At 39.4% G+C, this 12,318-nt stretch overlaps 1 protein-coding gene across 5 annotated transcripts; it reads left to right on the top strand.

Annotated features, from left to right (window-relative positions):
• The first annotated feature begins 4,692 nt into the window (after positions 1 to 4,692).
• On the top strand, positions 4,693 to 11,164 carry LOC118361501 (glucagon family neuropeptides-like). Of its 5 annotated transcripts, XM_035741488.2 has the most exons (7): positions 4,702 to 5,101; positions 5,449 to 5,553; positions 6,566 to 6,700; positions 7,219 to 7,323; positions 7,902 to 8,036; positions 8,516 to 8,636; positions 10,649 to 11,164. In XM_035741488.2, the coding sequence occupies exons 2-7, from the start codon at positions 5,456 to 5,458 to the stop codon at positions 10,655 to 10,657; spliced, it is 603 nt and encodes a 200-aa protein (XP_035597381.1). In that variant the 5' UTR covers positions 4,702 to 5,101; positions 5,449 to 5,455; the 3' UTR covers positions 10,658 to 11,164. The 5 variants fall into 5 exon arrangements, with proteins under 5 accessions (XP_035597380.1, XP_035597379.1, XP_035597381.1 ...); XM_035741487.2 differs by having other exon boundaries at positions 4,693 to 5,101; positions 5,452 to 5,553; positions 8,516 to 11,164; XM_035741486.2 differs by having other exon boundaries at positions 4,701 to 5,101; positions 8,516 to 11,164.
• The last annotated feature ends 1,154 nt before the right edge of the window (positions 11,165 to 12,318 follow it).

Here is a 12,318-nt window from a genome sequence, read left to right as displayed (position 1 = left end):
TAATTTGTTGTTTATGAGTAATAATTTATTGATGATTCGCTGTCCATATAGTTAGGCTGATCATATTCATTTTATGAATGTTTCTGCATATGTACCAATATGGTCAAGTAAACCTAAACCTAATCCTAAATAATAATAACATTTTAAAAAATGTTGACCAACTCTTTAAATGTTTTGCATGTCATGTCTGTATTTCCGGTCTGTCGACCCTAATAACCATTAGCCTAACTGTTAACTGCTCTCTAGACCATCTGCTAAATGACTAAAATGAATTATGAAATTAACTGTAAGTGGGATGTTCCGCTTTATGAGACGCACCATTACAGGGCCATTACTGTTAATAGTGGTGGAGTAACATTTCTGTAAAGTATATTATTTTATGTCACAATGTCAGATATTTGAGGGGCTTGCAACAAGTCTGGGTTTGTCATAACATATGGCAATGAACAATTCATTTAAATGTTGCTTTCGAATGTATTCCTCGTTTATGTTTTTGCTTTGACTTTAATGTAAACGTTTTGTCATTGGTGAGTGTCCTGTTTTGATACCTATTTTTCTTTTAAATATATTTCATTAAAGCCAATCAAACCACTATAGTCCATCCGTGGAAAATGTTTTGAAGCTTTATTTGAAACATTTCTTAATCAAAATCTAATTCAAGCCCACTGCTGTAAGAAACACATGCATAAATTGCACACACACACACACACACACACACACACACACACACACACACACACACACACACACACACACACACACACACACACACACACACACAAACCCTAGTGAGATAGATATTTGCCCACTGCCAAATAAAAGGTTGTGCCTGTCAACCCTATATAAATGCGTCATTATTATTGTCAACAGAAAGTGATTCTTATTACAGGTGAGTCCAAAGTGCTTTTTCAGTCACCCCTGGCTGCTCACTCAATATGATAAGAGATGCCCTATGGCCTGGTTTAATTGATCCTAATCCTGGATGTGTGTCGTAAAGTCATTAACAGATTGAGATTGAGCAGATAGAATGTTTGTGTACCCATTCGGTCAAACAGTGGACATGGTGATCTAGCGGGGGGTATTGTGAAGGGCCAATGATGAGTTCTGTAGCCAATATCGCACTACACACAAAGGACAGAAGGAGTTTTTATGAGGTATGGATGTTATGAAGAGCTGTATAAACTCGGATCCTATCAGAAGGCCTGAGTAAATCTGAGTCACTCTGTGAAACTCTATGAGTCGGGTACACATCAAATAAAGCCTGGAAAGAGGATATATTTTTGTGAGGGGTATGCCATTGTAAAAACACAACACTGCGTTTGCTGTAAACAAAAGAGAGAAAATGTCATCAAACTCATCTGAAGCTGACATCATCCAAATGTTTTATCCAAAGTTTTCTAGATTGTGGTCAGGTCTTGTTCTTAATTGCATTAAAAGCTTATGTGGTTGCAACAGCCAGCCTCAGCTTCAATTAGCCCTTTCAGCTGGGAATGGCTCTAATGGTCATTAGCTTCACTTAATGATTTGGTGGATATTCCAAACAAATGTTCACATTTACATTTTGGTCATTTAGCAGGATCTCGTATCCAGAGTGACTTACAGTAAACCTTTGTCAACAAACTGGGAAAGGGTTGGTTTCAGAGTGGCCACATATTATGACAGGAAGTAGCTGAAGCACTCTGTGTAAACACTTTATGGCATGACTCAGAAATTATGGGATATAAATAACCTTATCAATCTTCCTGACAGACATCACATCCTGCACTTTGGAAATGATGATGGGTTGGTTATTGATTGTGTCCTTGTTATTAGATTTCACCGGGCCCAAAATGGGACAATATTTTTTTAATCTTTTTGATAAAAAAGGTATTCTCAGTAGTCATGGCTATGGTAGGTTTACAGTCGCCATGTAATCGTGAACATTATCCATAGTATTAGCTTGTGATAGATTTGTTTGTGACTTATGTTATTCTTGTACATGACTCCTATATAATTTGAATCTGTCATGTGTAAATGTTGCTGTAATATATATCTTATCTGACTTGCCACAAGTGAAGTTCCTTCTGGGAAAATATTTAGCTATATTTCTGTTCCCTTCCTGTGGTTCAAAATAGTCTATGTACATGGAATTATTATGAATACTTATACTTAATTGTTAACACACTGAATTCATAGGGCAACGTGTCTGCAATAGTCATGAATATGATCTTACTGAAAATGTATATATATCGTCAGTATTTGATCCTGTTTGCAAAATTGGATGGTTCATGATCTTCCATTCTCATCCTGATACACTTACTCCATATCACCACTTGGATGCAGTGCTCGCTCAGCACATGGAGCGACCACTTTATATAAGGAGCGTTTTTCTGGGCAATTTTTCGTATCATCTTCCCATTGAAAAAGACAAAAAAGTACATGAGTTAGGGGAAATGTTCGTCACATGACGTCAGAACTGGGCATCTGAATAATTCACCAAAGATTCCACACATGATCCAGACACGCGCGTGAAATAGACTTACAGGAAATGGTCATTCATGAATGATGGTCAACTGTCAAAGACACTTGAAAATACATGTGCCAATGGAAGAGTAGTTTAACAGGTTGACAAACGACAATTTATATATATATTTAAGTTTATATATTTGTCATTTCAGGGGTTAATTTGGGATTGGGTATAAAACAAGGTATGTTGCTACTCCATGATCATTTCCACTGATTCCTATGTCCCGTTATAAAATTCCATTCAACCCCTTTCTATAATATCGGAAAAACTGCATACAACATGATCATTTGTCATAGAATGTCATTTTTTTGTGTATCTGTGGAAAAGATCACTATTACAAGAAAGTAAACCTTGTATCATTGAGACATAATTTGTGGCAGTTGTACAGGCTACATTTTTAAAGACATGTCATATGCTTCTATGGCTTATTGAGCAACTCTATCGTTCCATCGTGTGCATAACAGATAATAACCAATGGTACACTACATAGCAAAATGTATGAGGACACCTTCTCGTCCAACATCTCATTCCAAAATCATGGGAATTTATATGGAGTTTGGTCCCCCCCTTTTGCTGCTATAACAGCCTCCACTCTTCTGGGAAGGCTTTCCACTAGATGTTGAAACATTGCTGCAGGGACTTGCTTCCATTCAGCCACAAGATCATTAGTGAGGTCGGGCACTGATTTTGGGCAATTAGGCCTGGCTCGCAGTCGGCATTCCAATTCATCCCAATTCATCCCAAAGATGTTTGATGGGGTTGAGGTCAGGGATCTGTGTAGGCCAGTCAAGTTCTTCGACACTGATGTCGACAAACCATTTTTGTATGCACCTCGCTTTGTGCACGGGGGCATTGTCATGCTGAAACAGGAAAGGGCCTTCCTCAAACAGTTGCCACAACGTTGGAAGCACAGAATCATCTAGAATGTCATTGTATGCTGTAGCATTAAGATTTCCCTTCAATAGAACTAAGGGGACTAGCCCGAACCATGAAAAACATCCCCAGACCATTATTCCTCCTCCACCAAACTTTACAGTTGGAACTATGCATTGGGGCAGGTAGCGTTTTCCTGGCATCTGCCAAACCCAGATTTGTCCAGCGGACTGCCAGATGGTGAAGCGTGATTCACCACTACAAAGAGCATGTTTCCACTGCTCCAGAGACCAATGGCAGCAGGCTTTACACCATTCCAGCCGACGCTTGATATTGCGCATGGTGATCTTAAGCTTGTGGGCTGCTGCTCGGCCATGGAAACCCATATCATGAAGCTCCCGAGGAACAGTTCTTGTGCTGACATTTCTTCCAGAGGCAGTTTGGAACTTGGTAGTGAGTGTTGCACCCGAGGACAGACGATTTTTACTCGCTACCTGCTTCAGCACTCGGCGGTCCTGTTAGTCGTTGATGCTGCTAGATGCTTCCACTTCACAATAATAGCACTTAGAGTTAACCAGGGCAGCTCTAGCACGGGCAGAAGTTTGACCAACCGACTTGTTGGAAAAATGGCATGCTATGACAGTGCCATCTTGAAAGTCAATGAGCTCTTCAGTATGGGCCATTCTACTGACAATGTTTGTCTGTGGAGATTGCATGGCTGTGTGCTCGATGTTATACACCTGTCAGCAACGGGTGTGGCTGAAATAGCCGAAGCCATTCATTTGAAGTGGTGTCCACATACTTTGTACATATAGAGTACATAATGCATTGAATGCATGGAGGCTATGAAGTCCTTAAACATTTTAGGAAAACATTCAGTAGTCAGAATTGAATTATAATTTTTCTGTTTCAAACCAAATGTTTCTGTGGAACAAGCTCCACATGCCTTTCACGTCGTCTTGCTGAAACACGCCGATTCAACCATTGCCAGGTCCAGGGTTTCAGCACCTGAGTACTGGACAACTCCCGCTCTATTACCTGTCGTGCGCTAAGGGCGATGGGGCACAAAGCAAGCACTTGACCTTGATCCTTTTCACAATACATGGCCATAATTGAATGATTGGTCAAGTTGGTTTTAAGTTTGACGGGGGCGATTTTACTGTAGTCATTTGGTTGAGGTATTGAAATTAACCACGCACAATGACCTCACTTAGCGTACGGCTTATATATGTCACGCTGACAAATATTTGCGTTCATGCATTGTCCCACGATTACGTGGTTGAACTAAACATGCATATGCACTTTATGACTCGGGTCATCTCATTGACGGGGAAGGAAAAGTACTACAGTGTTACATTCCGAGAGGATGGGGGCGATGACGTAGATAGTATCCCCTAGTGTGACCAGTGAAAAGGCATGCTGTTGGATTCAGGAATTCTAAAAAAGCCGATGCAAGCAGGTCTTCAGAACAAAAAGTTTCCTCTGTGAAGACAAACGTGTGGGCTCTTTCTCCTGGGGTTGTGTGCATACAGAGATCCGATAATCGCGTTTTATGTGTGAGCGCACGGAGGGTTGGACACATTAAAGGAGCATCAGGAGGCGGCAGAGACGCTTTACAGACGAAGCAAGAAAAGAGAGAAAGGGAGAGAGAGAGATTATCTCACTCTCCCAGTCGCAGTCGCAACCGGATCACATCCAGCTTGTCTCTCCACACGGTAATAGGTACGTGATGCTTTCTGAACTTTTACACACACAAACGAGAATACAGCAACAGGCTATAGTGCTTTAGAAGGTTTGGATGTAATGTTTGGAGGTCATATTTGGCACTTTAGAATGTTTGGGGCAACACACTTAAGGTGAATTGAGGCACTGTTGCACTCGCAAGCACTAAGTGATGAATAGATGGGGAGTTTGGATAATTTTTGTAAGCGTATTGCTCTCCAAAATATAAGAAAACCCTATCCATTCTAAAAAAAAATAACGTGCATTCATTTCGTTTTTCCTCGCTCTGACTTTGGAAATGGTAGATAACTTTCGCACCTCTAACTTTGTAATCATTTCTTTTTCAGCAGGACAATGTCTAGTAAAGCGACTTTAGCCTTACTCATCTATGGAATCATAATGCACTACAGCATCCACTGCTCACCTCTCGGGCTAAACTATCCTAACCTTAGGTAGGTACCTGAACACTTCTCATTCAACTGAACATCTCTGCATGTAAAATGAACATTGGAAAACGCATTGTTTCTGCTGCTGAGGACAGTAGTTATGTATTTGATCGAGTCTACTGCAACCGCATAGGTCTAGACCTAATGCCATTAATTGTTATACCATTTTTTTCGTTCAATCAATGTGTGGAGAAATAAAGGAAATAGATAATACCTAAATTAATACACCGTTTTCCCCTCCAGAGCATCTTGTCAATTTGGGTATACAAATGTATGCTATGCATTGACAGATACTGGTGTATGTGTTTTATTTTGAGTTTGAATATGCTGCAATGTTTTGCTATGAGGGGCTTTAGAACGCCTGGAATCATAGCAGTGGAATATAGCATATTACCAGCTACTGGTAGATCAAGCGTCTGATACAGAACTCTATCTCAGCGTTTAGACGCGTCCCGTGGGAATGACAGTGAGGGGTAATTTGCTGAGGCGTGAGGCAAATGTGGGAGCCACTAATTCATAGAATAACAAGATCGATTTATTTTGTATTCTCTTAACTAAGCAGACACAATCTGCATTCTTTTATTTTTTTAATCAAAACTATACATTTTAATTTTGTTTTTGAGATCTGGTTATGGTGTTATTTAATTCACAATTAAAAGGATTTGAAATTAAACATGTTTTTTCCCCTAATTTCCGATGTGGATGAGTTTGCTTGCCTTTTGGGAAATATAGCCTATGGTTCCACTAATGTTTTTATGTAAGGTGTTGTAGCTTACTTAGGAATGGTCGATAGCAATTACAATTATTACACATTTAAGCAGATACATTATGGCTATTGTAGGCCTATCAAATATTTTTTAATTACTCTAATTTCTTAACATGGAATATAGCCTATACAATCTAAAAAATGCGAGTAATTTATTTCGGTGTTTATATTCAGAATTGGTTTTATCATGATTATACATGATTAATCCTATATCAAAAAGCATATAATATTCAAATGCATTTCCGATTTCAGACTTGAAAATGAGGTTTATGACGAGGATGGAAATTCGTTACCGGACTTGGCTTTTGACGGTGATCAAATTGCTATAAGAAGTCCCCCATCTGTGGCGGACGACGTGTACACTTTATACTACCCACCGGAGAAAAGGTGACTATCATTATCACTATACTCAACCTATTATTTTTTAATGTCGTTGACATTCATGTTAAACATTTCATTATCGGGCTCGTATTTATGTTCATCTATGTTATATGTTTTATGTTAGTAAATGTACTGTACCATCAATAATCCCATTTTGTTATTTAATCTTTAGATGGAAATACATAGGGGGGAAAAATGAGACTTTAAAATAACAAGCTTCCCACATTTTCATTGCAGCAAGATAGACTATGGTTGGTAGCCTGGTATTCAAACGAAGATAATCGGAAAGCTCTGTGGGCTATAGAATCAAGTTAGAAGCCTATAAGCGAACTAAAACAGAACGAGACACTTTTAATATGAACCGGCCATTTCCAAAGTCATGAAATTCACCAGAATAGCATTGTCCACTATTTCAGCTCACATTTTGGAAAGCAGCCCACATGACGCGTTGGATTTGGTAGGCTAAATACATTATGTTACCACTTACGTGTGATCATTTATTGTTTGGCGTTTTATCATCCCAGAACGGAAAGGCATGCAGACGGAATGTTTAATAAAGCCTACAGGAAAGCGCTGGGTCAGTTATCAGCAAGAAAATATCTCCATTCTCTGATGGCAAAGCGTGTAGGGTAAGGACATCTTCTTAGTTCTCGTCTCTTATTTTGTGATCTTAGTTATTTTTGGTGTTCGTTTTTCTTCTAACTCAGATTTTCCGAATACTCACTATTCATTCTATGTTTCGTCAAATTGTCCGGTGTGTCTATGTGTGTGTTCTTCCGACTTGAATTTGACGACTTCAGGCACAGAGTGGGTTGACTTGATAAAATCTCCGACAGCGCAAATCCGGGTGCGGCATGATTTAGATCAAATCGGTGGATCTCAGTGCTGATATTGTCTCTTTAAGTAGCAACGCCCAGGATCCACGTGGATGAATACATTTCATTTTCATTATTAATACTTGATGGTGGTAGGGGGTTAGTCCCAAGGGTTGAAGATAAATGTAGGCTTCAATTACCCTACATCCTCGACCAGCCAGCCTAACCATGATGATATCGAAATAAAAATCAATTTGGGATGATTGATTAAAAGTTGAAGAGATGAGAAAATATAAAAATGAAGAGCTGTCAGTGCAGTCTTTGGGCTACATTCCGAGGCAGGGTAGGCGTCTCCTAACAGTGAAAACTATCCTGCTCTCCCCCTTTCTTAGTGGAGGGAGCACCATGGAAGACGACTCAGAGCCTCTGTCAAAGCGACACTCGGATGGGATCTTCACAGACAGCTACAGCCGCTACCGAAAGCAAATGGCAGTCAAGAAATACCTGGCGGCAGTCCTTGGGAAAAGGTATAGACAGAGATATAGAAGCAAAGGACGCCGGCTAGCGTATTTGTAGCGTTGCTAAACCAAACTACCATGTGTGTACAGCCCAGATCAAGTCATTTTGAGAAAACTGAACAATCGGTGGATCGCTCTTGTGTTCTTTAAACATGTATTTATGTATGAAGTAAAGCCATTAAAATTAATATTTTGATAATAATATTGTTTTTCTTTTGTACTTAAGCACTTGAGAACGCGCAGATCTACTTTGTGGACCAATCCTTTTGTTCAACCTAAATATAGCCTATATTTATTTATTTTTAGACCTACGTAGACAAGAAGATTAAATGATGTGCACATGATCAATATGCTCTTTACCCTGTCTTTTAAAGATTTAAATCTAGATATGAATGCGACGGAAATAAATAGTTTAAAAGACAGTCAATGTATTGAATGTTACTTTGTGGCAACTGAAATTAAGAGCTCAGTGTCTTTATTTACAACAGCCCTGAAGACTTAGGTTTTCACCATATTCTACAAGACATAGACTTTGATGCCCTACCGGATGGGGATGAGTTTGAGGCTATTTTGGGAGACTGGCTGAAACAGTTCTCTCCCGAATTTCCGGTGAGTTCCAGGCTCTTTCCCGAGGCCTTGTCTTGAGGGATGTCTATTGTCCCTCCCACTTTTTCTCACCTTACCCTGTGACCTTACCCTCCAGATACGAAATACAACCCAGTCTTCTTCTTTTCTCATTTGGGCTCCTATCTCTCTTGAGATGCTGTACAACTGTACCTATATTCACACCTATACTGCATGCAGTACATGTATGAACGTGAATATAGATGCATAGATATTTTTTACACATTGAATGTGTATGGATATACTGTAAATCCTTTAAAATTCCCCATAAATATCCTATGGGAGGCAGTAGGATAATATTGTTACTGCTAAACAGTATTATAAATAAATTGTTTATTTAAGGCCAAAACAGACATGACCCAACAGGCTCTAGAATCCTTATATATGGCAGTAATTCAAGTACTAAAGTGTTAGAATGACCCTCGTAAGATGAGGACCAGAGTGCGTTTGAGCTTTTTCCTTTCCTTCCTCTTCTTCTTTTTCTTCTTCAGTGTTAAAGAAAATGAGCTTACACTTTTGAACTTTGTGCAAAGTATCTATCTCGTGTTCCTCTGTAATGGTATACATGTGTTTGAAAAGCTCTTGAAAACCTGGAATGCTGGTAAAGGTTTTCCATTTGTCTCTTCTCGCCACATAAGAAGCATCATGAACGTAGAATGGTTATCGGACTCAAAAAGAAAGTCCAATAAGAAAACGGAGACCATTTCCACTGACATTATACTTTTTATGTGGCTTCACTTAATTTCAATGTGTTTTTTGTTATTTTTCATGAGGAACATTTCAGAGGCAATTTGAAGACGCGTTGCACCTTCCTGGTCTACTGTGCTTTCCCCTATCTTGTCATGTGAACCAATGTAAAGCTAGATCGCATGATTAAAGTAATTGCACTAGCCACCAAATCTGTGCAAACTACTGCAATTGGATGGTTTTCTTTGCTCACTGATTGACGTAAATACATATGTGTTTTTTTTCTGGATGTTGTTTTGTTTTTGTTCTCTCCCCAACATTACTGCACAAAGTGTTTGATTGAACGTCTCACCCCTGTCTTCTGTATAGGAAAGCTCAGATGAATGTACTGCAGGGGAGAAGCTTTCAGAAAGAGTCGCGGTCATGTTTTCTTTTTAGTCTCTTCTCAATGGGACTTGAGACAAGATTCTGTTACATTCCAATGTATTATATGCCAAAAACAATGCTTGAATGATTGTTGTTTTGAATAATCCTTACCTATCCTGGCAGCCCAAGCACAGCACAGTCAAACTTCTACCTAATCAACAGTTAGACAAAGCCTTAAACGTACTTCACCGTGCCTGTACTATTCTGAACACCACCAATTCCAAACTAGCTTCTCAGTTTACTTGCCTCTTTTTTCTTGATGTAAGTGATCACAAGATGAGAAGCAGAGAAAACCTGTTCAGTGCTAGATAGACCCAAGTATGAGAGGGGGAGTGGGAGGAAGAGAGGAATGAGGATAGTGGGTGCGAGAGAGGAGAACAAAGAGAAAGAGGGACACAGAGAAAGAAGGAGAGTCCATGACCAATCGATTCGAGAGAAAACGGGGATTTTTTGGCAGTGAAAGGAATTTACCAGACAAAGGTTTCCACACCTCATTAGAAGAACTTGGCCTATCATCTCACTTGTACCCATCAGTGACAGATAGACAGAACAAGCCACACTTCTTCTCACTAGAGGCATGATTGGGTTCGCTACTTCTGTTATTAGCCATCCCATTTTTTGACACCATGAAAAACAGTTAATAAGATAATGAAAAATGTAGCTTCTGAATCCGTACAGTATACTTCCATTTCCTGGCCCCAAGACATCATATTCACACTTCCCTAAATTGCAAGGAGATCTAACTCCAGTAGTGGACCAGGCAGATTCTACAGACACTGTAGGTTAGGTTTGAGCTTTGTGACACTTAGCAGTAGGGCAAAGTTCTTCGATCTGTGCCTGTGTGTATGAAATCAATCTTTCTTTAATTCTGCATTCCCCTCCAGGCTTTGTGACGCAGAATGCAGCTTGCGGCTGTGGTGCCTTGCTTCGACTTTAAAATCGCCACGAATCACAGATGGCTATTTAGTAGCCCTACAATGCTGCACATCATCAGCTTACATTTCACCATTTGGTTGTTGTTTTTGTGTTGCGCAATCATTTGATTGGATCTTTAGTGCCATTAGGTGTAGTCTCCGAGCACTCTTGCTCACAATCATTTCTTTTGACAATTATTATTATTTAATTTTTTTTGAGCACTTAGACTTAGAGATTTGTGGTAGATAGTTGCAAGCATCATGATTACCCTCTTTCCATAATATGTATCATTTTGAAAGCGCCAACAGCCTTACTAAACGTGAAGATTAAACTTAGAATATATATATTTATTGTGTAGTAAATTGATATTAGAGAGTACTATTATAATGAGAAAAAAATGGCGATCCACAAGGGTTAAGTCTATAAATGTTTAAAAAAAACGGTGTTGTAAGATTTGTATGAATAAATTTTTGTAAACAACACAATTTCGTCTAATCTTTTAAACCCATAACATTATAAGTAGTTCATCCTCAGCTCATAGGTAAGGATGCTAGAACAGTACCACTGTAAAGTACCATTGTTATACAACAATACACAATAATTGTTAGCTCATTTTAGTCCTGCTCCACATATTATAGTGTATCCATCCAATACGTGTACTTTCTCACTAGCCCATCACACCAAAATGCCTAAAGAGAAATCACAGAAAGGAGGACAGATTGGAGAGAAGACGAGGACAAAGGACAAGAGAATACAATTTTTCAGGTATCTAGGCACCTAAAGGGTATCACATAATTAAATAGGGGTACACTAAATCATCATCTGAAGCAATCAACAAACAAAAACAACAACAAATGGATATTAAAGGAAGCAAGTGTCCAAAACTACAGTCTTCTAAAAATACAGTCAATTTTGAACTGCTAAAAGCACAGTATAAACCTCAAATGTCCTTGCTGTCCATAACTGTCTTACTAAACAAATAACCTCGATAAATACCGCAAATAGTCTTATTAGTCTACAATGAATGAACATCAAGATTCTAAGAATTACACTACCCATAGGAATCATGGATCTGAGGGTGAAAACCCAGACTGCTGTCTCTGCCCTTCAAAGAATTCGAGAACACTAAATTGCTCTTTGGCGTGAATACGGTGAATCCCTGATTCTTCGCTTGGCCCGGGTGTCGATAACCCCAGACCCTCTTGGGACGGCACCAGTGGAGAGACAGATGTGGGAGGAATCTCCCGACCAGTTCCAACCGCCTGTGCTCCTGCTGCACCCAACATTCGACTAGGACATCACAGATGAAGAACTAGGGCCACCATGGCGTCTAGAACAAGCCTACAGTATATACCAGACCGTCAATTCTCAATGACACATTCTTTACCCTGATAGGAAAGGTAAAGTAACAAGGCCGCTACCTAACTTTCAAACTCTCCAACCAAGGTGCATAAATTGAGGAGCAAAATGAAGTGAGGAATGAAGTGAGAAAATGCGGAAAATCAAATAAATAAACTCAACATGCAAAACACTAGACCGAAAGGTTGCATACAATACACACACATGTATATGCAAACACATGTTATACTACATAGCCAATCCAACAAGTTGTCTATAGCTACCGAGGTGGCTCTCCATC

Source organism: Oncorhynchus keta, chromosome 28, assembly GCF_023373465.1.
Source record: "Oncorhynchus keta strain PuntledgeMale-10-30-2019 chromosome 28, Oket_V2, whole genome shotgun sequence".
Taxonomy (NCBI): Eukaryota; Metazoa; Chordata; class Actinopteri; order Salmoniformes; family Salmonidae; genus Oncorhynchus; species Oncorhynchus keta.
Note: the sequence above shows the minus strand (reverse complement) of the source record. Positions and strands in the feature narration are given on the sequence as shown.

Bases quoted from the DNA above. Each gene is read 5' to 3' on its own strand.
- LOC118361501 (XM_035741487.2), top strand. From the start codon at position 5,456: ATGTCTAGTAAAGCGACTTTAGCCTTACTCATCTATGGAATCATAATG. The intron at 5,554-6,565 runs GTAGGTACCTGA...TTCCGATTTCAG, and splicing joins CTAAACTATCCTAACCTTAG to ACTTGAAAATGAGGTTTATG. The intron at 6,701-7,218 runs GTGACTATCATT...TTATCATCCCAG, and splicing joins TACTACCCACCGGAGAAAAG to AACGGAAAGGCATGCAGACG.